This window comes from Vitis vinifera, chromosome 14 (assembly GCF_030704535.1).
Source record: "Vitis vinifera cultivar Pinot Noir 40024 chromosome 14, ASM3070453v1".
Classification (NCBI taxonomy): Eukaryota; Viridiplantae; Streptophyta; class Magnoliopsida; order Vitales; family Vitaceae; genus Vitis; species Vitis vinifera.
Window position 1 is genome coordinate 27,308,852 of NC_081818.1, and position 27,007 is coordinate 27,335,858.

General features: G+C 37.3%; 1 protein-coding gene and 1 long non-coding RNA gene across 8 annotated transcripts in view; one reads left to right on the forward strand and one right to left on the reverse strand.

Moving 5' to 3' along the window:
* LOC109123886 (uncharacterized) overlaps window positions 1-27,007 on the reverse strand; it is a 28,797-nt gene that overhangs the window by 1,390 nt on the left and 400 nt on the right. The window contains exon 2 of the long non-coding RNA XR_002031731.2: window positions 565-628. This is a non-coding gene — a long non-coding RNA (uncharacterized LOC109123886). The remainder of the gene's footprint in view (window positions 1-564; window positions 629-27,007) is intronic.
* Window positions 567-26,403, forward strand: LOC100264483 (uncharacterized). Of its 7 annotated transcripts, none has more exons than XM_059742588.1 (32): window positions 567-681; window positions 3,069-3,995; window positions 4,144-4,573; window positions 5,562-5,755; window positions 5,848-6,126; window positions 6,212-6,694; window positions 6,800-7,025; window positions 7,959-8,176; window positions 8,276-8,425; window positions 8,530-8,691; window positions 9,534-9,620; window positions 9,724-9,963; window positions 10,441-11,586; window positions 11,728-11,850; window positions 11,954-13,090; window positions 13,234-13,356; window positions 13,460-14,593; window positions 14,736-14,858; window positions 14,962-16,098; window positions 16,242-16,364; window positions 16,468-17,604; window positions 17,743-17,859; window positions 17,962-19,338; window positions 19,480-19,599; window positions 19,717-21,099; window positions 21,602-21,895; window positions 21,995-22,114; window positions 22,221-23,606; window positions 23,741-23,854; window positions 23,933-24,151; window positions 24,633-25,205; window positions 25,290-26,403. In XM_059742588.1, exons 1-32 carry the CDS (start codon window positions 640-642, stop codon window positions 26,190-26,192), a joined length of 16,227 nt encoding a protein of 5,408 aa, XP_059598571.1. In that variant the 5' UTR covers window positions 567-639; the 3' UTR covers window positions 26,193-26,403. The 7 variants fall into 7 exon arrangements, with proteins under 7 accessions (XP_059598571.1, XP_059598572.1, XP_059598568.1 ...); XM_059742589.1 differs by having other exon boundaries at window positions 21,632-21,895; XM_059742585.1 differs by having other exon boundaries at window positions 24,633-26,403.

Sequence of the window (27,007 nt, forward strand, 5' to 3'; positions counted from 1 at the left end):
TTTTTAATTGCTTGAATGTTTAGTCACTTCACTAAGAATGTATCCATGAATATGCCCATGAATATTTACTTACCTCTCTCTGGCATCAGCATTACTTTTGAAAGGGAATAATTCTTGGACTAGGCAAAAACAATGCTGGGCAACAACATCTACAGTTGACTAACAACCATGAAAAGAACTGGTATGCCCACAACATACTTGTATAGCCTTGTGATAGAAGGAAAGACTATTGGGAATATTGGTAGTTTCTCCCGTAAGTGGAAACATCAGAATGATTTTAGCCTCAAGAGCAATAGATCTAACTGAAGGTATGATTTTCACTAAAGCTACATTGGTCTACTAGGACATGTGACGAATCAATCAATGGGACCATTGTATATCTGGCCAACACTCTAATATAATATCCCCCATACCAAGTGGCATTTTGTCAGTTCTTACCTACTTTTAGCAACATACGCATCAAGAGATTATTACTGATATCTAATGTTCTGCAGATTCAAAGTTTTAAACTCCCTTGATCTAGAGCTGCCACAATTTCAGAAGACAAAGACATATTAAGCTTACTTGGAGAGTTTGCCAGTTTGGATCAAGAGAATTCTGAGCCATTTCACCTTCATTTCAACCAGTCCTGTATGAAGAATGGCAACTGAGGCTTATATTCCAGAATTCATATCTATAACAGTAAGCAAGATTGCCTCTTTAGTCATATGGTTTCCGCTTTGTGTTTTGCTGTTATTTACAATCGTTACCGGATTGGAATATTGAAATCTTGCATCACCATGGATGATTTGAACCACACTGTGTTTCTCTTGATTTATCAATATTCTTTAACATTTATTTCTGGATTATTGAATTCCAGAAATAACAGGCTTGCAGGATCATGATACCTGAGACAAATATTATGAAGTTCCTGCAATTTAGATTTACACCAGAACCATGAACTAACAAACTATTTAGTTCTGAAACTCTATGGTTCACTAATAAGCCCTATTCATACTTTTTGTATCAGAATATACAGTTCTCCCTTTTTGATCAGAACATAGTCCAAAAGACAAAAGGTTGCTACTTTTTCAAGCTTTATTTCTCAGTAGTATGCTTTTCTCTATCATAAGTTTGGAAAAGTTGGTTCCCATTATAAGAACAGAGTTTTTACATATAATAATTTTCTAGTTCCTATTTTTAAGCATCGAATATCCTAGTAAAATTTTATTCATCTTCATTTTAACAGTCTTGATTTATCAAAACCATAGGAAAAAGTAATCTTTCCAACCAGTTCTCTCTTTCTGAGAAGAGCCTGGGTTCTGAAATTCAACATACTAATAGTAAATCACTAAAACATTCAGGGGAAACCAATTGGCATGAAATAGTTGATCCCTGGGACAAGTTCTCAAACATTTCTTCTATCAACTGCATCAAGAGACATGTTAGAATTAGAAGGGTTCAGCAAAAGCGCACAACTTTTTTGTCCCTCCCTCCCCGTTGAGTACAAACTTTCTTAATTTCTGTGGAAGATATTAACTAAATATTCTGCTGATTTTCTCTTGATCATTTACCATGCATACTATTGAAAGGTATCTATTGATCTGATGATTATGACAATCCATTGGGTCAATTCTCTGACAGAGATTCAAGGTAGAATGTTTTATTTACCAAACTTATCCCGGTTATTTTATTTAAATTAAGCTTCTCACTCAAGTCAGTTGCTAACAGAAGCCTATAATATTATCCTCATTTTTCTTCCTGTCCAATTATATACAATTACAGACACATGAATTCTAAACTAATATAATTTGTCTTTAATGTTGGAGTCATGTAATTGTAAATAAGTTAAAACCAGAACCCACATTGTACCAAGGATGACAGGTTTTGATAAATGCCTATGACAAATACTTAACATTCTGAACTTTCATGATTGACAAAACCGTTAACAAAACTTAATGGTAACTGATCAATTATTTAACAGTATTACTAGTTACAGATAGAATAAAACGTACAAAAAATGAGAATTTTAAATAGATGAATCAAACAGCTAGTGATAAACAATAGCAAGTTAAAATAATTTGAAGTAATACAAACTTGAAACTTTTATAAGTTAATTCCATGACATATAATTTAATAGATTACTAATAAAATTTAGTCAAAGTAAATTAATTATTTGACCATTCTACTTGTTACATAAGTTAACTATATGAAAGAAAATTTCCGTCTAGTGATTGACCAACACATTTAGCTTTATTTTTAATATGGGTGGCAAGAGTCCGGCTTCAACCATTAAAATCGGTCTAGGTTGGATGATAAGCAAGCACCTGGCATTCTATCCAATCGAGGCTACAATTTTAGCCAAGAAAATATGTCCAAAACTAATCTGTTTTCTGTGAATTGTTGAATCAACTCAAGCATCACCTCACACATGGTTACACTCAAATATATGCATATAGATAGTTTCAGACAATGCAATAATGGAAACAACAAAATTAATAATGTAACAAATGTTAGTTGATTCATTTATCTATCATTGTCTTGAAAAAAAAGTCTCACAGATGAATAGTGTAGCAGAAATGACACCTTAAATTCATAGCTACAACATCTGTAGACAATGTAATGTCTGTAGACTAATGTATTAGGAAACTCTTCATAGTAACAGTAAAAGTAACTATGACATTTATATGGAATCGATTTAAAAAAATGGGCTAAAAATCATATTTATGTGCATCTATTTGTGTCTTTAGCTTCTGCAATGGCAATGTGTATATATATTATATAAAAAAGTAAATGGATGATGTTGATATTTTGAAGTTCAATTCACCACTTTAAATTCTTGACATCCTGTGGAACATTCATCATGGTTTCCAGCATTAAAATATGCATCATATCTTGGTTTCTTAAACCTTTTTCAAAACTATAAGTTTCCAAACTGGAACAAAAGAAAATAAGTTTACCCCCTGCCATTTGCTCTTGTACTTTCTTTTCCAACAATGCATTCGTTGGAGAATCTTCTTTGCTTCAATGGTGAAGCTCAGATATCTGGAATCTTTTCTATAACATTAAACAAATTCTTCTTTATGCAGAAAGGAGAAGCAGAAGAAAAAAATTTGACAAGGGTGCAGCTTGATGCAACTGCTGATGAAAATTACCCTGGAGAATTGAAGAATGTAGAAGGTGCACTGAATGATCCTCCTGAAATTTTTGAATACTCAGAAAAAACCAAAAACATGCAAGTTGCAAATGACATTGCCATTGAAACAGAGAGTACAGTCAATAAAGGCAATGTAGGAACCTCTGAGGGTGAGAGTTTTTTGGAATCACCCTCGGTTTCCAAGGTTGCTCGTGAAGAAACTGACAGAGTATCAGAAGATTATCAGGCTCGTGAAATTCCAAACCAGGCAGAAAAGGAGATATTCAGGGAGGAAACCAAGCTGCAGAAATATAAAAACCTTGAGGGTGCAGACGAGACAGGAAAGGTGGAAAATGAAGGCATGGAAGAGATAAAAGAAGGAGAAGAGAAGGTAGCCGAGGAATTGGGAGAAACAACCTTCCAGACCAACCCTACACCTATTCAAAAGGAATTGGGAGAAACACGCTTTGGAGAAGGCAAAGACAAGGAATCAGAGAAGTCCTCCATTTTGATGGGTAAGGAGAATGATCCTGAAGCAGAAGAGATAGAGCATGAGAGTGATGAGGGAAAGAAAATCCCATATGATGGCACTGGAGATGTGACCATGACAACAGCTGCAGCTAGTACAGACGAAACAACCTTGAAGGAAGCTGGAATTACATTCAAAGAGAAAAGCCAAGATACAATTGTATTAAGTGAGAAGCTGAAAGATGCAACTCCAGTTGAAGGTGAAATTCAAGATCAAAGCAAACTGGATACTCCTTTTGTTACACAAACAGAAGACTTAGGCTTACAGAAAGCAGATAAACCTGAGATACTCAAAGAAGTATCTGAAACTGGGACAGAGGATATCAACATGAAAGAAATTCCAGATGACAAGGTTTAAACAAATCTAAACTTCAAACCTATTGCAATTCCACACTTTCAGATTTTTTTTAATTTTTATTTATTTTTAATTTTAAAATTTATTTCCCATCACTAAAGTACATATTTACCAAAGATATCACTGACGTTGCATCCTGTCACAGAATCTCCCACAAGTTGATTTAAATGAGAAGATTGAAAGTGAAGAAGCTGAGATTCTAAACAAGAATTCCAATGAGTTACTTGTTAGCTATCCCTCAGTTGAAGAAACAGTACAAGTGGAAGGTGATAAGCTGGATGAAATTTCCAAATTTGAACCTCATGAACAAGTTCATGAAACAAATGGAGTCTCTATAGAAGAGAAAAGGCATTTTGAAGAGGCAACTGAAGTACACAAAAGCACAGAGAGCTTAATCTTAGAGCCTATATCTATAGAAGGGGAAAAGGCAAGCAAAACATATGCTGAGGCAATAGATTATGGTTTAGACACTGAAGAGGAATCAAAGGAGAAGCAAGATGGACAGAACAAAGAAGAGGAGATACAAAAGAAGGAAGAAGCCTGTGATCCAGAGATACATAAAAATGCCACAAAAAGTAAGTAGCTTTGAAACATCAATATTCTTTTCTATGCAATTGATGCTTATCATAACATTTATATATATATACGAAGTCAAGTCCAAAACAATGAAAAGGGATCAGATACTATTAAATAACACCTTAACTTAAAAAGATAAATGGTTTCTCACTTCAAAGTGACACTATATCCCAGGAAGAGGACTTACACTAGAGAGCATTTGGTACCTACAATCAATAAGAGGAATTCTTAGGACTTGGGGATTGGGCAGTGGGAAGGGGCCATCCTTCAGAAGTAAACAGTAAATATCCTCTTCCCTATCAGCTGGATGAGATCTCCATTATAGCTAATAATTCTCATACTTTTGAGCAATCCAAAGTCTGCCTCTGATTGCTAATAATCATAAAGCTAGAGTTCATACGAATATAAGAAAAGAATATCAGCAAAAAATCACGCTATTTTTATGCTATTGTTTCTTATCATCTCCTTTGCAAAAAGGTTACAGCCTCCTCAGCACTGCAGAAATCTATTGTAACTGCTGATAATGTCATATATGTGTATGTGTGTGTGGCTGAGGATAGTGGAAGCAATTCAGTCGGAATTAAATAACACCTGGTGTAGAATTGCATTTTGTCATGCCCCTTGCTAAATTTGTGGATTTTGTTCTTTGGCCAAGTCTACAGTTAGATTCAAAACCCCTGTCATGCCCATAAAGCATTTAAATATCAAGTTGATAGGAGATAAGAACTGTCCTCATCCATATGCTGCTCTAAATTAATGTTTATTTTAATCTTTTATAAATGAAATATGAGCATGGATTGGGCAACTAAGAATACACTATCAACTTGATATTTGACATACATGGAGAACATGACAGGAGTAACCCTAAGTTCTACACCAAGTGTAGTTTGAGCCTGATTCATGCACACACAATGTAAAGCTTTTGTTGTGACAGAGACACAGAGTAGCTTGCTATGGGAAGTGATGGTGTTGATTCATCTGGTGCAGGTAATGACACTGAAAAAGGAATAATAGATGAAGATGTCTCAGCTAAAGTAAGTGATTCTTCATGCATTGGAAATGAGACAATTCAGAAAAGCTTTCAAGTGGATTATCTCAATGAAGAACCATCAGCATTGACTAGTGAAGGCAAGAGTAAGAAAGCAGAAGATGATGTTAAGGACAACATTATACCTGAAGAGGTCTGATTGCAATATCAAGATTTATGTAGATACTCATTTTCTATGTTCCTTCAACTTTTTTTCATTACATTGAAGCTCCGTCTTTTATGCAGGTGCATGATGAGATCAAAATCACAGGTGCAACAGAGGGCACTAGAGAACTGATCGTAGAAGAAGACGATGTTACAGAAGGATTGCCAGAATCTATTGAAGAAGAAACAGTAAAGAGCTTTCAAGACGATGAAAAGGTCTTATTGGCAGATGAGAAGTCAAGAGGAGAAGAAGACAGCAAAGAACAGACCATAGCAGACAGTGTTGAAGGCACACCAGGATCCACCAAAGAAGAGAACTTTACAGATAATGAAAAGCAAGATGAGAAGTGCAAAGAAGAGGTTAGCTTAACCAAGAAACTTAAGGTTAATTTGATCTTTTTGTCAAAATATAGCTTGCATCTTATATGATACTTGAAAAAAATAGTCTCTTATGCAGATTTTTGAGTCATCTGAGATGGCTAGAGCAGTTGAATGTGTTGAAAGTGAGAAAATCCTTGACACTTCAATGGTGAAACCAAAAGAGAGTTTGCAGGGTGAAGGTGAGAACCAGGTTCCAATTGAAATTTCCAGAGAGGAGAGAAGAGATGAGCATAGGTATTCTGTCGTGGATGAAGATAATGATGACAATACTGGGCTAGTTGAAGTTAAATATAGTGGTAAAGAGGAAACATCAAAGGGTGAGGAAAACACAGAGTGGATCTCACAGAAAGATGAAACAGGAGAGAAGCTTGAACAGTCGATAAATGTGATGTCTAAAGTAACAGAGGCAATTAATTCAAGTGAATATACTGAAAAAATTACCTACATTGAAGAGGAGCAAGCCATCCAGGATGTTGAAGAAACCTTTGAGAAGGAAGAAACAAATGATACCAAAGACAGCGAAGAGAGGGGAACTGCAAGCGAGGAGGTCAGAAAATAATAAAATCCTTTTCTTTTTGAGAACTTCATGATCACAAAACCGAATAGTTACATCCTAAAAGGCTAACTAAATAATGTTGTACTTGTGCTGCAGGATCTCAAACCAGCTGCAGTGGCATCCGAGATGAGCAAAACCACAGAGAGCACAGTTTTGGAATTGAAATCAGAAAAAGGTGAAATGGAAGTAGGAAAGCTCGAAAAAGGAAATGAGTTGGGCTCCGAAGAGAGATTCAAGGGAAACGATGCCACGGAAGATACAGAAGAGGAGATAAAGAAAGAAGAAACTTATGATGCAGATTTGCATAAAGTCGAAACCACATGTGAGTAATTTGTATATGTCCATAACATTCCTTCCTGTACATGTGATGTTAGCATTGGAGGATATAAAAGTAAACTATAGGTTCAAAACAATCAGTAGGAGAATGGATGGGATCATATGCTGTTAAGAATGGAGACATAATGAATTCCAATTAATAGTTAGAAGGAAATGAAGCCTATCTCCCAAGAGAGGACTCACCACTGGAAAAAAAAAAGAAGTTATAAAAAAACATTATATAAGGTAATTAGTTTCAATAAATTCAAGACATAGGTGTTTGAGTTAGACAGGAGAGGAACACCGTTAAGTAAGCACATTGTAAATGCTTCCCACCACTGACTAATGATATCTATTGCAGCTGAAATGTGCTTTTGGGCAGTTAAAAAATTTCATGTTTTCTACTTTGCTTAATGTACACGAACAGAAAGAGCCCACTATAAATAATAGAGAACAATTAGAGAACTATGTGTGAGATGGTATACAGGCATGTGCACAGACACACATGAGAGTGATGCAGCCCTAGTCCACATTCAATTTGGATGGTTTTATATTGTTGGAAAATTTCCTATTGTTTTAAATTTTCTATTTTTTATACTTATCTTTTAGATTTGTTAGTTTATTTGCCTTTTTATTTTGGTACTAGCCCAACTATGTGCTAGAACTGTCTTCCAATTATTTCAAGGGCCAGGAAGAATATAAATACTTTAATATAGCAAGGATTTAGAGATTAGTTCTTTTTTTTTTTTTTTTCCTTTTTCAATGTTATCTTGTAGCGACTTGATTTTTTTCCTTATATTCTTGTTGGTCTTAGTTGATTTCTTACTTTCAATCGGGTTATTGTTGCAAATGATAATTAGATTCTCCTCTCTTGGTGGGGTGCCATGAGAGAGTGAGAGAGAGATTCTCCATTCAGAAACTCATGGACTTATACTTGTAGGTGATGACACTGAGAAAAGTAAGATAGAGGAAGATGCTCTTATCAAGGATGGCAGCACGGTATGGATTGGGGAAGAAACAGTTGAGCTCAGCTGTCAAGAGGATGAAGATGGACAAAATGGTAAAGAGAAAGCAGCACTTAAATTGAATGGTGGAGATCATAGTGTCAGAACAGATAATGAGACAGAGAATTCAACAGATCAAATTATCAGAAAAGAGGTCTGGTTGAATTACAAATATCCTAATGTGATCTAATTCTTTTTATATCTCATTCTCCACAATTATTTTTATTCTTATTCATCTGTGATGGCTCCTAAGATTGCTGTCATCAGTGAGGGCACTGAAAAGCACACCATAAAGGAAGAACACACTGCTATTGACATATCACCACAATCCAGTGGAGAAGAAACACATAAGAGTTCTCAAGAAGATGAAACTAAGGAAGAGGGGGAGAAGCCCATAGTCAAGGTTAGCTTGAGAATGAAACTTCAAATTTTACTTGGCCTCTCTCGTAGGGTTGAGTTGAAATCTCTTTTATTCTTATTCATAAGTAGAAATTTTCTATTATGCAGATGTGTGAGGAACTGGAGACAACCACTGTGGGTGAAGGCATTGAAGGACAGATTTTAGAGGGAAACACTATTCAGGACCACTCTACAGTTCCCACTGAAGTAGAAGAAACAGAAGATATCTCTAAAGACAATGAAATGATGGCAAAGATACCCAAACCAGAGGTGACTATGCAACTCCGATATTGATCTCTGACCTTTTCTAGTTACTTTATATTTATTAACTCGGACTCTTCTCATGTACCAGGGCTTGCTCCTTTTTGGCACTTTAATTATACATCTGTTATTATCTATAAATAACTTGGACTCTCATTTTTCTAGTATATTTTATTTTTATTCCATTCTATCATGTTTCCTCAAAACCTTGATTTTAAAATGGGTGTCTGAAATATCTCAAAGATACGATGGAGTTGAGGACATTCAAAAAGACGTCTTTAACATAGCTGTTGGAGCAGAAACAAATAAGGAGGGCTCTCCAGTAGAGGAAAAGGAGGAAGAACTGGATAGAGATGCCAGTTTGATTAAAATTTGAAGCTTTGATGTTTGACATTTTCATTTCTAATCTTTCTCCAAATTTTTGCTTAAAACTATAGCTTCTTTTGTTTCCCTTGTTCAATTTTGAAAGTTCTTCCAGCTGCTTTAGTACTCCATAATTGGGAAATGATTAATAGAAAACTCCCACTAACCCCTTTTTCTGGGCACAGGAAAACTAGTATGTAAGACAAAATCTGTAATCCTCCAAAGTAGAGGAAATGCTCACTTTAATTTTTATATTTAACTGTCAGAAATATAGACTGGAATTGGAGACACACACAGACACACAGATATATATATATAGTTATGTATGTACGTATGCCTATGCCATCACAGATCATGCATTACTTTCAAACTAAAATGGCATGTTGACATTACTGTTAACTGTTGCATCCAACATCATTTGCATGCTTGCTCAATAATATTTCCCATCCAATCAAATGGAGACTAAGTGGATGTTGTTTATTACTTAGGTATGTAAGACAATTGGTGCATTCCAGGACCATTCTACAGAGGTCATTGAAAAAGAAAAGGATACAGAGAGCCCCCAAGAAGATAAGGTCTTGAAAATTAACTTTAAAGTTTCTTTTGTCTCATTGTAGCCTAATCTTTTTTCTTTTTCTCATTCATTTTCATAAAGTCAAACATTCATGTCTTACACAGGTATGCCAAGCATCTGAGATAGCAGTCACAAGCATGGAGACAGAAAAACAGGAAATAGATATTCATGCTATCCCAGATATTCATGAGATAGCGGTTAAGGAAAGCTCTGCCCAAGACTCTGAAGACAGCATAAAGGAATGTGTTGAAGTTGAGAAAGTAGCAGTTGAATTAGACACAGAAGCTCAGCACCATGGTAGTGAGGCATCTGACACCAAAACAAACAGTGATCCTACAGAAGAGGTGAGAGCACCATAACTACTCTGACACTCTAATAATCAATCATTAACTTAAGAAACTACTTGAAGGGACATTCAGTAGTGATCCTACATGGATCAAATTGGTTACTGTGGGTTGGTGAATTGAGCAATGATTTGAATGATCAGTGACTTGAATAATTACCTTATTTTTAAATCGCACTTCAATTGAGTTTACCATGCGGTTTCATAGCATTTGAATAAGCAGGCTTGTTTTTCTTAATATTTGTTTCAAATGAGTTCTGGTTAAGATTTTAAAACAGACAACTACTATTTTTATTATTTATTATTTCATAATTATGATGATCACAATTTATATGATCAACTTGTGAGTTCAGATTTAATATAAACAATGTGAATACACAATGATTTTACTTCCATGTAAGATATAACTTTACCTGAATTTATCTTTTCTATATTAAGCCCCATTGAGTCATTTCATCAATCCATCACTGTGGAGCAGAATAAAAATTCAGTTGATCCTGGTGAGAAGCTTGAAGGTGCACCTGAATCAGTGGCTGAAGATCAAAGCAATGAAACTCTCCTTGAACTGAACCAGACTCAAATTAAGGAAAACAACAACAATGTTCAGGATCAGAAAAGTGAGTCTGTTGAAGAACAGAATATTGAACAAGGGCTTCAAGAAGATGAAAAGGATACATATGAGGAAACAGAGTCCAGGTCAGATGCTAGAGATCATATTAATGAGATACAAAATGCAAATGAAACCACAAGTGAGAAGACAGTGGATATCTCCCACACTAGATCTGAAGAATCAGAAGAAATTAATAAGGAGATCATACAAGAAGCAGAAACTTGTTATAACAAGCTCAATCCTGCATCTGAAAAGGTGGAAACAGAAGAGACAGGCTCATGGGAAGCTCAACTAGATGAAAAGCCTCTAAAGGGCAGTGAGACTAGTTCTGAAGAGAAGACCCTACAAACCACAGCTGAAACTAGTCCACAGGGTGAAGAAGGTGAAAGCATGAAGCTTGAAGAAACCACTGAATTGATGTCTCAATTTCCAGCTGTTGCAGGTGAGAATGCAGACAAGGAGAGTGGCATTGTGGAAAAGTCACATGTAGATGAAGTTGAAGAAACTAAAGGAGATTCTGAAACAGTATCTGAGTCTAGAGAACAATGTGTTGAAGACACTGATGAAACACAGAAAAGCCTAACTGTGGAAGAATCAGAAGGTATAATTAAAGAAGAAATCAAAGGACCATCTGAATCAGTGTCTGGGTGCAACCATCAAGGTGTTGAAGCAGTTATTGAAGATGAAATTAATGTTATGCAGACTGCCGCAGCAGGAAAATCAGAAGAGCAACATCAGGAAACATCCAAAACATTGCTTTCTGAAGAACAGGACCATGGAATTACAGCCATAATTGGGTACTCAGAAGATGAAAAGGCAAAGGAAGGTGAAATTTCTGGATTGGTACTTGAACTCAATGAGAACATACAGCAAATTAATCCGATTGAACCACCAAAAGAAGAATGCATTACTCTAGATGAAGTATCACAGTTAGAGCATCAAGAAAATGCGTCTGCAATAAAATGCTCAGATTCTCCAACAGAAAGTGACAAAGTCATGGAGCTGTCAGAAGAGGTGAGGCCACCATAACTACCCTCATCCTCTATTAATAGTCATTATTAAACTAAGTAATTAACTTCAATGGATTTCTCTTTTGCATTTCCATATGGTTTGAGTAGGTTTATTTGATATATTGAAGTTATGTGCATTGAATAGGTGCCTGAGGAAGCTGAGAAAGCTGCAGAAGAACGTGAAAACATCAAAGAACGGATCATAGAGAGAGAGAGAGAGATCAACGAATTTCCTGCAGTATACATTGAAGATGAATCAGTTGACAAGGTCAGCTTAACATTAGTATATGAAATATTAATTCAACCATTTCTCATATGCTGCTGTCTTTTCTTTTTTCTATCCACTAATTTCAGCATTATCTGTTAAGCAGGAGCAACATTCTGAGACGGTATCCAATGAGAATCCTAGCGCAACAGATTCCGAAGTGCAAACAGAAAAAATGAACCTAGAGGTTGAGGAAGATTTCAGCAAAGACCCTGAAGGATCTCCCGTTACAAAAGCAATGGAAGAAGAGATGCTACAGAAACAGGGTAGTGAGGAGAAAGTGGACGTCTCCAGCTCTGTATCTGAAATATCAGAAGAAATTAAGGAGGAGATCATAGAAGACGCGGACACTTGCTCTAACAATATTGATACTGCATCTGAAAAAGTGGAAACAGAACAGACAAGCTTGCAGGAAGCTCAGCTGGATGACAAGCATATAAAGATCATTGAGACTAGTTCAGAAGATAAGACATTGCAAACAAACACCGCAACTGAAACTATTCCACAGGGTGTAGAAGTTGACAGAGTTAAGCTTGAAGAAACCTCTGAAGGGGTGTCTCAACTTCCAGCTATTGCATGTGAGAACAGAAACAAGGAGAGTGAAATTGTGGAAAAGCCACATGTAGATGAAGTTGAAGAAATTGAAGGAGCTTCTGAAACAGTATCTGAGTCCAGAGAACAATGTGTTGAAGAAAATGATGGAACACAGAAAAGCCTAACTGTGGAAGAATCAGAAGAACGTATAATTAAAGAAGAAATCAAAGGACCATCTGAAACAGTGTCTGGATGCAACTATGAAGGTGTTGAAGCAGTTATTGAAGATGAAATCGATGTTGTTCAGACTGCCACAGAAGGAAAATCAGAAGAGCAACATCAGGAAACATCCAAAGCATTGCTTTCTGAAGAACAGGACCATGGAATTATAGCCACAATTGGGTACTCAGAAGATGGAAAGACAAAGGAAGAAGAAACCCCAAAAAATGAGAACCTAGAAGATTCTTTTGCCACAAAGACAGCAGATTACATGCACTTGCAAAAGGAAGAGCCCAGGGAGCTCGAACTTTCTGGATTGGGGCTGGAAGTCAATGAGAACATGCAGAAAATTAATCCAAATGAACAACCAAAGGAAGAATGCATTACTGTAGATGAAGTATCACAGCTAGAGCCTCAAGAAAACGTGTCTGCAATAAAATGCTCAGATTCTCCAACAGAAAGTGACAAAGCCATGGAGCTGTCAGAAGAGGTCAGACCACCATAACTGCCCTCATCCTCTCTTATTACTTGTTATTAAACTAAGTAATTAACTTCAACGGATTTCTCTTTTTGAATTTCCATACGGTTTGAGTAGGTTTTATTTGATATATTGAAGTTATGTGCATTGAATAGGTGCCTGAGGGAGCTGAGAAAGCTGCAGAAGAACGTGAAAACATCAAAGAACTGATCATAGAGAGAGAGAGAGAGATCGACGAATTTCCTGCAGTATCCATTGAAGATGAATCAGTTGACAAGGTCAGCTTAACATTAGTACATGAAATATAATTTCAACCATTTCTCATATGCTGCTGTCTTTTCTTTTTTCTATCCACTAATTTCAGCATTATCTGTTAAGCAGGAGCAACATTCTGAGACAGTATCCAATGAGAATCCTAGCACAACAGATTCCGAAGTGCAAACTGAAAAAGGGAACCTAGAGGTTGAGGAAGATTTCAGCAAAGACCCTGAAGGATCTCCCGTTACAAAAGCAATGGAAGAAGAGATGCTACAGAAACAGGGTAGTGAGCAGAAAGTGGATGTCTCCAGCTCTGTATCTGAAATATCAGAAGAAATTAAGGAGGAGGTCATAGAAGACGCGGACACTTGCTCTAACAATATTGATACTGCATCTGAAAAAGTGGAAACAGAACAGACAAGCTTGCAGGAAGCTCAGCTGGATGACAAGCATATAAAGATCATTGAGACTAGTTCAGAAGATAAGACATTGCAAACAAACACCGCAACTGAAACTAGTCCACAGGGTGTAGAAGTTGACAGAGTTAAGCTTGAAGAAACCTCTGAAGGGGTGTCTCAACTTCCAGCTATTGCATGTGAGAACAGAAACAAGGAGAGTGAAATTGTGGAAAAGCCACATGTAGATGAAGTTGAAGAAATTGAAGGAGCTTCTGAAACAGTATCTGAGTCCAGAGAACAATGTGTTGAAGAAAATGATGGAACACAGAAAAGCCTAACTGTGGAAGAATCAGAACATATAATTAAAGAAGAAATCAAAGGACCATCTGAAACAGTGTCTGGATGCAACTATGAAGGTGTTGAAGCAGTTATTGAAGATGAAATCGATGTTGTTCAGACTGCCACAGAAGGCAAATCAGAAGAGCAACATCAGGAAACATCCAAAGCATTGCTTTCTGAAGAACAGGACCATGGAATTATAGCCACAATTGGGTACTCAGAAGATGGAAAGACAAAGGAAGATGAAACCCCACAAAATGAGAACCTAGAAGATTCTTTTGCCACAAAGACAGCAGATTACATGCACTTGCAAAAGGAAGAGCCCAGGGAGCTCGAACTTTCTGGATTGGGGCTGGAAGTCAATGAGAACATACAACAAATTAATCCAAATAAACCACCAAAGGAAGAATGCATTACTCTGGATGAAGTATCACAGTTAGAGCATCGAGAAAATGTGTCTGCAATAAAATGCTCATATTCTCCAACAGAAAGTGACAAAGTCATGGAGCTGTCAGAAGAGGTCAGACCACCATAACTGCCCTCATCCTCTCTTATTACTCGTTATTAAACTAAGTAATTAACTTCAATGGATTTCTCTTTTGCATTTCCATATGGTTTGAGTAGGTTTTATTTGATATATTGAAGTTATGTGCATTGAATAGGTGCCTGAGGGAGCTGAGAAAACTGCAGAAGAAAGTGAAAACATAAAAGAACGGATCATAGAGAGAGAGAGAGAGATCAACGAATTTCCTGCAGTATACATTGAAGATGAATCAGTTGACAAGGTCAGCTTAACATTAGTATATGAAATATTAATTCAACCATTTCTCATATGCTGCTGTCTTTTCTTTTTTCTATCCACTAATTTCAGCATTATCTGTTAAGCAGGAGCAACATTCTGAGACGGTATCCAATGAGAATCCTAGCGCAACAGATTCCGAAGTGCAAACAGAAAAAATGAACCTAGAGGTTGAGGAAGATTTCAGCAAAGACCCTGAACGATCTCCCGTTACAAAAGCAATGGAAGAAGAGATGCTACAGAAACAGGGTAGTGAGGAGAAAGTGGACGTCTCCAGCTCTGTATCTGAAATATCAGAAGAAATTAAGGAGGAGATCATAGAAGACGCGGACACTTGCTCTAACAATATTGATACTGCATCTGAAAAAGTGGAAACAGAACAGACAAGCTTGCAGGAAGCTCAGCTGGATGACAAGCATATAAAGATCATTGAGACTAGTTCAGAAGATAAGACATTGCAAACAAACACCGCAACTGAAACTATTCCACAGGGTGTAGAAGTTGACAGAGTTAAGCTTGAAGAAACCTCTGAAGGGGTGTCTCAACTTCCAGCTATTGCATGTGAGAACAGAAACAAGGAGAGTGAAATTGTGGAAAAGCCACATGTAGATGAAGTTGAAGAAATTGAAGGAGCTTCTGAAACAGTATCTGAGTCCAGAGAACAATGTGTTGAAGAAAATGATGGAACACAGAAAAGCCTAACTGTGGAAGAATCAGAAGAACGTATAATTAAAGAAGAAATCAAAGGACCATCTGAAACAGTGTCTGGATGCAACTATGAAGGTGTTGAAGCAGTTATTGAAGATGAAATCGATGTTGTTCAGACTGCCACAGAAGGAAAATCAGAAGAGCAACATCAGGAAACATCCAAAGCATTGCTTTCTGAAGAACAGGACCATGGAATTATAGCCACAATTGGGTACTCAGAAGATGGAAAGACAAAGGAAGAAGAAACCCCAAAAAATGAGAACCTAGAAGATTCTTTTGCCACAAAGACAGCAGATTACATGCACTTGCAAAAGGAAGAGCCCAGGGAGCTCGAACTTTCTGGATTGGGGCTGGAAGTCAATGAGAACATGCAGAAAATTAATCCAAATGAACAACCAAAGGAAGAATGCATTACTGTAGATGAAGTATCACAGCTAGAGCCTCAAGAAAACGTGTCTGCAATAAAATGCTCAGATTCTCCAACAGAAAGTGACAAAGCCATGGAGCTGTCAGAAGAGGTCAGACCACCATAACTGCCCTCATCCTCTCTTATTACTTGTTATTAAACTAAGTAATTAACTTCAACGGATTTCTCTTTTTGAATTTCCATACGGTTTGAGTAGGTTTTATTTGATATATTGAAGTTATGTGCATTGAATAGGTGCCTGAGGGAGCTGAGAAAGCTGCAGAAGAACGTGAAAACATCAAAGAACTGATCATAGAGAAAGAGAGAGATATCAAGGAATTTCCAGCAGTATCCATTGAAGATGAATCAGTTAACAAGGTCAGCTTAACATTAGTATATGAAATCTTATTTCAACCATTTCTCATATGCAGCTGTCTTTTTTTCTTTCTATCCACTAATTTCAGCATTATGTATTAAACAGGAACAACATTCTGAGACAGTATCCGATGAGAATCCTAGAGCAACAGATTCTGAAGTGCAAACTGAAAATGTTAACCTAGAGGTTGTGGAAGATTTCAGCAAAGACCCTGAAGGATCTCCCATTACAAAAGCAATGGAAGAAGAGATGCTACAGAAACAGGGTGGTGAGAAGAAAGTGGATGTCTCCAGCTCTGTATCTGAAATATCAGAAGAAATTAATAAGGAGGTCATAGAAGATGCCGACACTTGCTCTAACAGTATTGATACTGCATCTGAAAAAGTGGAAACAGAACAGACAAGCTTGCAGGAAGCTCAGCTGGATGACAAGCATATAAAGATCATTGAGACTAGTTCAGAAGATAAGACATTGCAAACAAACACCGCAACTGAAACTAGTCCACAGGGTGTAGAAGTTGACAGAGTTAAGCTTGAAGAAACCTCTGAAGGGGTGTCTCAACTTCCAGCTATTGCATGTGAGAACAGAAACAAGGAGAGTGAAATTGTGGAAAAGCCACATGTAGATGAAGTTGAAGAAATTGAAGGAGCTTCTGAAACAGTATCTGAGTCCAGAGAACAATGTGTTGAAGAAAATGATGGAACACAGAAAAGCCTAACTGTGGAAGAATCAGAAGAACGTATAATTAAACAAGAGATCAAAGGACCATCTGAAACAGTGTCTGGATGCAACTATGAAGGTGTTGAAGCAGTTATTGAAGATGAAATCGATGTTGTTCAGACTGCCACAGAAGGAAAATCAGAAGAGCAAAATCAGGAAACATCCAAAGCATTGCTTTCTGAAGAACGGGACCATGGAATTATAGCCACAATTGGGTACTCAGAAGATGGAAAGACAAAGGAAGAAGAAACCCCACAAAATGAGAACCTAGAAGATTCTTTCGCCACAAAGACAGCAGATTACATGCACTTGCAAAAGGAAGAGCCCAGGGAGCTCGAACTTTCTGGATTGGGGCTGGAACTCAATGAGAACATACAGAAGAATAACCCAAATGAACCACCAAAGGAAGAATGCAGCACTATAGATGAAGTGTCACCATTAGAGCCTCAAGAAAATGTCTCTGTGATAAAATGCACAGATTCTCCTGTGGAAAGTGACAAAGTCATGGAACTAACAGAAGAGGTCAGACCACCATAACTACTCTCTCATTACTCATTACTGAATTAAGTAATTAACTTGTATGCTTTTCCCTGTTTGCAATTCCATATGGCTTGAGTGGTGGGTTTTATTCAATATATTGAAGTTATGTCTACTGAATAGGTGCCTGAGGGAGCTGAGAAAGCTGCAGAAAGGGAAAACATCAAAGAACTGATCATAGAGAAAGAGAGAGATATCAAGGAACTTCCTGCAGTTTCCACTGATGAATTGGTTATCGAGGTCAGCTTAATATTAATGTGGAATATTATTTCACCCTTTTCTCAATGCCAATGCTTTTTCTTCTTCCTGTGGTCTCTCATGTCAACATTATCTGTTAATCAGGTGCAAGTTCTGGAGCCAGTTTCCAGTGAAAATCTTGGAGTGACAGACCCCAATATGCCTGCAGAGAACTTGAACTTAGAGGTGGAAGATTCAAGTAAGGAACCAATAGGATCTCCCATTACAGAAGCATTGGAAGAAGAAATGTCAGAGAAACAAGATGGTGAGAAGGCAATGGATGTCCTTAGCTCTGTATCTGAAATGCAAGAAGAAAATATTAAAGAGGAGATCATGGAGAAAGCAGACATTTCCTATAGCAAGCTTGATGCTGCATCTGAAAAGGGGGAAACAGAAGAGTCAAGCTCGCAGGAAGCTCAGCTGGATGACGAGCCTGTGAAGATCATTGAGACTAGTTCAGAAGATAAGACACTACAAACAAACACCATAACTGAAACTAGTCCACAGGCTGAAGAGGTTGACAGAATGAAGCTTGAAGAAACCTTGGAATTGGTGTCTCAACTTCCAGCTAAGGCATGTGAGAACACAAACAAGGAGAGTGAAACAGTGGAAAGGCCAATTGCAGATGAAATTGAAGAAACCACAGGAGCTTCTGATACAGTATCAGAGTCCAAAGAACAATGTGCTGAAGAAATTGATGAAACCCAGAAAAGCCTAAGCCAGGAAAAATCAGAGGAAGATATAATTAAAGAACAAATCAAAGGAGCATCTGAAATGGATTCTGAATCAAAATATCAAGGTGTTGAAGCAGTAATTGAAGAAGAGATCACTGCAGGTCAAGCTATCCAAGCAGAAAAACCAGAAGAACAACTCGAGGAAGTGTCTACTGCAATACTTTCTGAGAAGTTAGAAGATGAGAACATAAAGGAAGGTGAGATCCCACAATACAAGAATCCACAAGATTCTTTTGGCACAAAGACGTCAGAAAATACATGCTTGCAAAAAGAAGAGCCCAGGGAGCTCGATGTTTCTGGATTGGGGCTGGATATCAATAAGGATGTATCAAAGGAAGATGGCAATGGTGTAGATGGAGTATCACAGTATGAGCTGCAAGAAAATGCATCTGAGTTAAAATACACAGATTCTCTATTGGAAAGTGAGAAGGTGATGGAACAAACAAGATCCATCAACAGCGCTCAACAGGAGGCTACAAAAGATGACGAGAATTTGGATTCAGGGATTTTCAACAATAACCCTGATGTCCTCACTCATTCACCAGGTGAAGAAATTTTACAGGAAGTGGATGAAAACTGTGAGGAGGCTTCCAACCTTGAGTGTGAAAATTTTGAAAAGGCTTCTGAACCTGTATTGGACCTTCAGAGTACTGAAATTGATGAAGCAGTGGTTGGATTGGAAGTAGGAGCTCACATTCAGGGAAGTGATGCTCCTAACACCAAAAACAGTGACAATCTTATAGAAGAGGTTAGGCCACCGTAACAACTTCATTCTCTCTCACAACTAATCATTAAATGAAGAAATTAATTATAATAAGAATCTCTTTTTGCAATTCCACATGGTTCAAGTAGGTTTTGAATTGATATATTTAAGTTATCTGTTGAATAGGTACCTCAGGGAGCTGAGAAAGCTGTAGAAAGTGAAAACATCAAAGAACCGATCATAGAGAAAGAGAGAGATATAAAGGAACTTCCTGCAGTATACATCGAAGATGAAACAGTTAATAAGGTCAGCTTAACAGTAATATTATTTATGATCACCTCAAGTGCTTTTTCAACCATTTCTTATATTCTGCTGCTTTTTCTTTTTTGTATGATCACCAATGTGGAATTATCCATTAAGCAGGTGCAACATGCTGAGGCAGTATCCAATGAGAATCTTAGAGCAATAGATTCCAATATGCAGACAGAAAGACTGAACTCAGAGGTTGCAGAATATTTGAGTAAGGATCCAGAAGGATCTCCCATTTCACAAGCATTGCAAGAAGAGATGTCACAGAAACAAGCTAGTGAGAAGACAGTAGAAATCACTATCTCTGTATCTGAAATGTCAGAAGAAAGTTTTAAAGATGAGATCATAAAGGAAGCAGACACTTGTAGCAAGATTGATACTGCACCTGAAAAAGTGGTAACAGAAGAGACAAGCTTGCAGGAAGTTCAGCTGGATGACAAGCCTCTAAAGGGCATTGAGACTAGTACAGCAGAGAAGATCCTTCCAACAAACACCACAACTGAAAGTAGTCTACAGGGTGAAGAAGTTGACAGCCTGAAAGTTGAAACCTCTGAGTTGAAGTCTCGACTTCCAACTATAGCATGCGAGAGTGCAGACAAGGAGAGTAAAACAGTGGAAAAGCCACATGCAGATGAAGTTGAAGAACCCAAAGGACCTACTGATACAGTATCCGAATCCAGGGAACAATGTGTTGAAAACATTGTTGAAACCCGGGAAAGCCTGACCCTCCAAAAGTCAGAGGAAAATATAATCAAAGAAGAAATCAAAGGACCATCTGATACAGTATCTGAATGCACATATCAAAGTTTTGAAGCAGTTATTGAAGATGAGATCACTGCTGATCAAACTATAGAAGCAGAAAATCCAGAAGAGCAACTTCAGGAAATGTCTACTGCATTAGTTTCTGAGGAACAGGAGCATGGAATCAGCACCATAACTACAAAGTTGGACTATGAGAACACAGTGGAAGATGAAACCCCACAATATGAGAATCAAGAGGATTCTCTTGGCACAAAGATGACAGAAGAGAGATGCTTGGACAAGGAGGAATCCAGGGAGCTTGAAGTCTCCGAATTGGAACTCAATGATGATGTACAGAAAAAGCCTTCAAACGAAGAGCCAAAGGAAGGGGGCAACTTTCTACATGGAATAACACCATCAGAGCCTCAAGAAGAAGCTTTTGAGATAAAATGCAGAGACTCTCTAGCAGAAAGTGACATGGAACTAACAAGATCCATGGACAGTACTTCGCAGGAGGCTTCAAAGGATGATGAAGATTTGGATTCAGGGATCTCTATCAAGAATGTTGATGATGTCCTTCCCCCTCATTCATCTGGTGAAGAAATTTTACAGAAAGTGGATGAAAACTGTGAAGAAGCCTCCAACTTAGTTCACAGTGCTGAAGTTGACAAAGCAGAAATCGAATTGGAAGCAGGATCTCACAGCCATGGAAGTGAAGCTTCTAGCACTGAAAACAACAATAATCTTACAGAAAAGGTCAGACCACGTTAACTTTCTTTCATAACCAATCATTCAATCAAGTAATTAACTTGAACGGATTCCCTTTGCACAACTCTGCATGGTTTGAATTGGCACAGTGGATTGATTCATTAACTGGTTGAATGTCCTGTTAAATTGAATCATTACCTTATATTTGCATTAATACTTCAAATGATTATGTTCTATATTCATTGCATTTCAAATAAATTTCTTCAGTATTTTCATAGCATTTGAATAAGTGTACTTGTTTTTAATTACATTTGTTTAAGATAGGTCATCTTAATGTTTTAAAATTAGGTAAAAATTTTATTTATTATTATTTATCATTTTTAATTACAGTAAACCTAATTTCTACGATCAACTTGTGAATTGAAGTTCAATATAAAACAATGTAAAAATGTAATGATTGGCACTTGCATATAAAATTTGAACATCAACCAAATGTCTTTTCTATATCAAATCACATTCATCCTTTCTCCAATTCATCAATGTGGAATAGAACATTGAATTAGCTGATCTGGGTGAGAAGGTTGGAGGGGGACCTGACCTCGTAGCTGAAGATCAATGTAATGAAACTCTCCCCGAAACAAACCAGACACAAGTCAATGAAAACAGCAGCAGTGCTTGGGAGCAGAATACCAAATCTATTGAAGAACAAATTATTGGACAAGGATTTCAAGAACGTGAAAAGGAGACAATTGAGGAAACAGAAAGCAAGTTAGAGTCCAGAGATCATATTAATGTGATACAAAATGAAAATGAGACAACAAAAGATGTCATTTCAGTTGAAGAGGTCAGCAATTGACAATCCTACACTTGTGCCTAAAATTCATTTTTCGTGAGTATTTCTTTAGATTCTATTTGTTAAATGGAAGTTATATCTGTTGAATAGGTGCCTGGGGGAGCTGAGAAAGCTGAAGAAAAAGAAAACATCCAAGAGCTGATGATAGAGGAAAAGAGAGATATTAAGGAACTTCCTGCGGTATCCATTGAAGACGAGACTGTTAGTAAGGTCAGCTTGACATCAATATAAGAAATATTATTTCAACTATTTTTCATATGCTGCTGCCTTTTTCTTCTTCATATGATGACTAATTTCAGCATTATCTGTTAAACAGGTGCAACATTCTGAGCCAGTATCATGTGAGAGTTTTAGAGCAAGAGAGTCCAATCAGGAGACAAAAGAAGTAAATTTAGAGGATGAGGAAGACACATGTGAAAAGACAGAGGATGTCTCCAGCTCTGTATTTGGACTGTCTGAACAAGGGGTTAAAGGGGAGATCATAGATGAAGCAGACAATTATAACAAGCTTGATACTGCATCTGAAAAGGTGGAAGCAGAAAAGACCATTTGGCAGGAACCTCAACTAGATGATGAGCCTCTAAAGGGCATTGAGACTATTTTGGAAGAAAAAACACCACCAATAATCAACACAACTGAAAGTAGTCCTGGTGATGAAGAAGTTGAGGCTGTGAAGCTTGAAAAAACTTCTGACTTGGTGTCTCAACTTCCAACCACTGCATATGAGCATGCAGACAAGGAGAGTGTAATTGTTGAAAAGGCACAGGCAGATGAAGTTGAAGAAACCAAAAGAGCTTCTGACCCAGTATCTGAGTCCAAAGATCACTGTGTTGAAGAAATTGATGAGACCCAAAGAAGCCTAACCATGGAAAAATTGGAAGAAGACATAATTGAAGAAGAAATCACAGGAAGATCTAGCACAGTATCTGCATGCAATCAAGGTGTTGAAGCAATTATTCAAGATGAGATCAGCAGAGAGTCTCTCAAAACAGGAAACTCAGAAGAGCAACTTCAGGAAATGTCTACTGCACGGCTTTCTGAAGAGAAGGAGCATGATATTACAACCACAATTGGAAAGTCGGAAGCTGAGAACAAGAGTGAGAATGAAACCCCACAAAAAGAATGTCTGGAAGACTCCATTGGCACAAAGTCTGTGGAGGAAATATGTTTGCAGATGGAAGGACTCAGGGAACTCGAAGTTTCTGCATTGGCACCAAAACTCAGTAATGTCATACAAAAGGAGAGTCCAAATGAAGTGCTAAAGGAAGAAGGCGAGCCTCAAGAAAATGTTTCTGAGATAAAATACATGGATTCTATAACAGCAAGTGAAGAAGTTATGAAACTAACACGATCCATTGACAGTTCTTCACAGGAAGCTTCAAAGGAAGAGGAAATTTTGGATTCAGGGAACTCCAACAATAAAGCTGATGATTTCTCGATTACTCATTCATCAGTAGAAATTTTACAACAACTGCAAGAACAATGTGAGAAAACCCCCAACCTTGAGTCTGAAAAGATTGAAAAGGCTTCTGAATCTGTATCTGAAGTTCACTATCCAGAGGTATTTATCAAATTAGAAGAGCCAGAAGTCAAGGAAGAGCATCTCAAGACATCAGTAACTGAGACGAGAGCAGAAGAAATTCCACATGAGAAAACAGTTGAGGCAAATGAAATCATAAAGAATGAGATTTCAAATGAAGAGGTCAGCTAGAAAATAAGGCCGAAAATTTATCATTTCACACATTACCTTATTTGTTTTCTTCTCCTCTGTTTATCATATAATGATGATTTATATATATATTTGAAAACTGTTAACTGATGGGAATAAAAACACAGATTGCAGACGAAAAGCAAGTTGCTGAGGACTATCAACCATGGTCTCTCGACGAAGAAACAATCAGAAAGAGCCAACAAGAAGATGAACTAAAGAATGAAGTTGAACACGAAGAGGTCAGGAAATAAAAACTGGACTTCTTTTACACTCTTCTCTCTCTCTTTTATAAAATTGAAAATTTATCTGTTATACAGCTGTATGGGGAATCGCAAGAGGGTGAAACGAATGAGGACATTGAGAAACAGATCATAGATGAAGCTAGAACCGTTGAGCACCCTCACTTAGTCTCTTTCGGGGATGAAAGTCTCAAAGACAATCTTCCAGAAGAAGCAAAGGGGGAAAGGAATGACGAGGTGACAGATATTAAATTGGACCTTGCAAATCAGAGTGATGAAACAGCTCTAAGTGAACAGGTCAGATTGCATTATATCCTCCTTTCACTATTACAAAATAAATTATCAAGAAAATTTCAAAATTTTAAACATATAAAAAATAAATTAAGTTCCTTTCCAAGGTCCACTAGTTTTTTGCAACAATCATTGCTCTAATAAAAATGGAAAAAAAAAATGAAAAATAAAAACAAAAAGGAAACCAAACATGATAGTAGCTATGAACTGCAAAATCTACTCAATGCTGATACATTTGTTCATGGTGGATAGAATGGTGAGAACTTATGTCAATTATTTAAAAAAGAATTAAAAAATTGCTCATCTTGAGTTGAGGAAACTCCTATATTGAATAGAGGGAAAAGTTCATTCTTCTCTATCGTATTTTCTTCAGTTTCATCCATGTCAGGAGCTGTTTGTCAATCATAGCCATTACATATGATAGAACTGAATACTTCAATTCTCCTTCAATTTATTTTTATCATAAGTTCAAGTTTCTATTATACAGGTTGATTGCTCTGATATTCAGTTGGTGAGGAAAGACCTGGACATAGCGGATACTAATGAAGACAAAGAAATTGTAATCACAAAGGATGAGGACTTAAAACCAAACCTTGATGTTCTACCAGCAACAAGTGCAGCAGCAGAAGAAGCATCACTTCAGAAAGAAGGTGACAGAATTGGGGAAGTCTCTGAATCAGTTCCTCAGGAGCCAGTCCATGAAACCACCACAAGAAATGAAGAAATTGCAACTGCAATTACTGATAATTCAGAGAACGTCATGGAAGATAAGATGCATACACACACACCTCTTCAATTGGCATGTAACAAACATGATGTTTCAGAAGGCTTGAACCTGAAAGATCCAGAGGTTGACACCAATGAAAATGGCACTTCACCTCTATCTGAAATGTCATGGGAAGAAATACCAGATAAAGAGGGTGTGATCAGTGATGAAGAGAGACAACATGATCTGACATCTGGCAAGCAAACAATAGCTGAATCAATGCCAACAGAAGAAAAGGGTGCTAAGGATGAAGAAAAGCACGCTAAGGATGAGGAAGAGCACACAAAGGATGAGGTAAGCATCATTACTATTATACTTGGAAACTCAACAAACATGGAATCCCCACGGATAAAACTTGACACTTCATCTGGTGCACAGGAACCAAGACAGTTTTCAGCTAGGGGCAGTGAGGGAAAGCTTGAAGAAGCTGAGATGCACAGCACAAAATGTAATAAAGATGGGGAAATACAAGATCAAATTGAAAAGCTTAATGCTTCATCTCAAGTACAGTATTCATGCATGGAGATATCAGAAAAAGAAGTCAGCATGGATCTTGCAGAAGCCAATGAATCCACTCAAGACATTAAGCAGCTAGAGAAAGGCTCTGATGAAACATCTGAAAAGCATATTCCAAGAGAAGCAGAACCAAATGAGAGCACAGAAGTAATGATTTCAAGTAGCAAAGAGGATGTTCAGCTAGTGCCACAGGACCTACTTAGAAAAACCTTCCAGCAACCTGAGGTAGAATCACTGGAAGCTGTAAATGTTTCTGGGATTGAATCAGGATTGAGAGAAAAAGACTCTAGAGGAGAGAAAACAATGGGTGATATAAGCAAAGAACCAGCTGCTGACTCCACACCAATGGGTCCTGCTGTGTCATTATCCGACCTCCTCCAGAGATCTGTAAAAGAAACCTTGCAAGCACCTGGATGCTTGACTGAAGAAAAAGAACCAATGGCCAACCAAGAAGACGTGCTAGCTAAAGAAGAACAAGCCATTAAGGTTCAAGAAGCAGGAACACATGAAGATAGAGATGAGGAAGAGGAGGGAGATGAACATAAAAAAGACGATTCAGGCTCTGATGCTCCCATCATTGTAGAAGCCTCCAGAGATATGAATGTTAAGGATGGGCATAAGAAATCTCATAATATTCTGTCAGGAGTTGGGTCAAAGGTTAAGCATTCAATTGCCAAGGTGAAGAAAGCCATCACTGGCAAGTCTTCTCACCAAAAGCATTCATCACCAAAAGGAACAGCCACCAAAGTAAAGGAACAAAAATAGGTTATTTTCAGCAGTTAAAACCAGTTGGAAGTTTGTTTAATCTGAAACATTTATGCAGAAGGGCTTGTGTGTAGTTTATTTTTCTTTGTAGATTATCAGGTTGTGAGTGTGGTGTGCATTTCTGTAGTGAAAGTTCAGAATCACTATTTGTGTAAAGTCAGTTAAAAAATTAAGTTGTTGTAACATATTACAATCTCCACATTGCAGACTATATCCTCGCCTGTACATTTATGAGATGGATGGAGAGCCCCGAGGCCATACTTGTTGATTTGATTATCAAAGGTTCTACGGAATTTAAAACCTAAAACTTAATGCAATCAGAATATTAGAAACCATCAACAGGTGATATAACCAAATAAAGGTAAACTAGAAAGCAACATACTTAATTCATAACCAGAGAATTATCAGTGAAGTTAAACAAGTTCAATGAGCTTAATCAAGATAACTACACCAACCCAAATATCCCCAATCGAAAATTCACAATAAAATCTCATTGACACTCCCTAAAAATATATCATGTGTTCTAAATTTTTCACAATCATTTCAACTATTCTTAAATTTAAATTAGTCCAGTCTTGTAAACTATTAAGAAAGAAAAACAGATGCATACAAACCCAGAAAAGATTGAATGAAAAGAAGAAAGAAATTCATGAATGTAAACACAGCAAGTAAACCAGACCCAGTTCTTGATGAATGGAAACAAGCATACATTTACACTCATTGTACAAAGTATGGGCGGTAAACAAACCAATTAGAAGACCAAAACTTATCACAATACGAGAAATCCTCAGAATGGACCCATTCAGGGCTGTGAC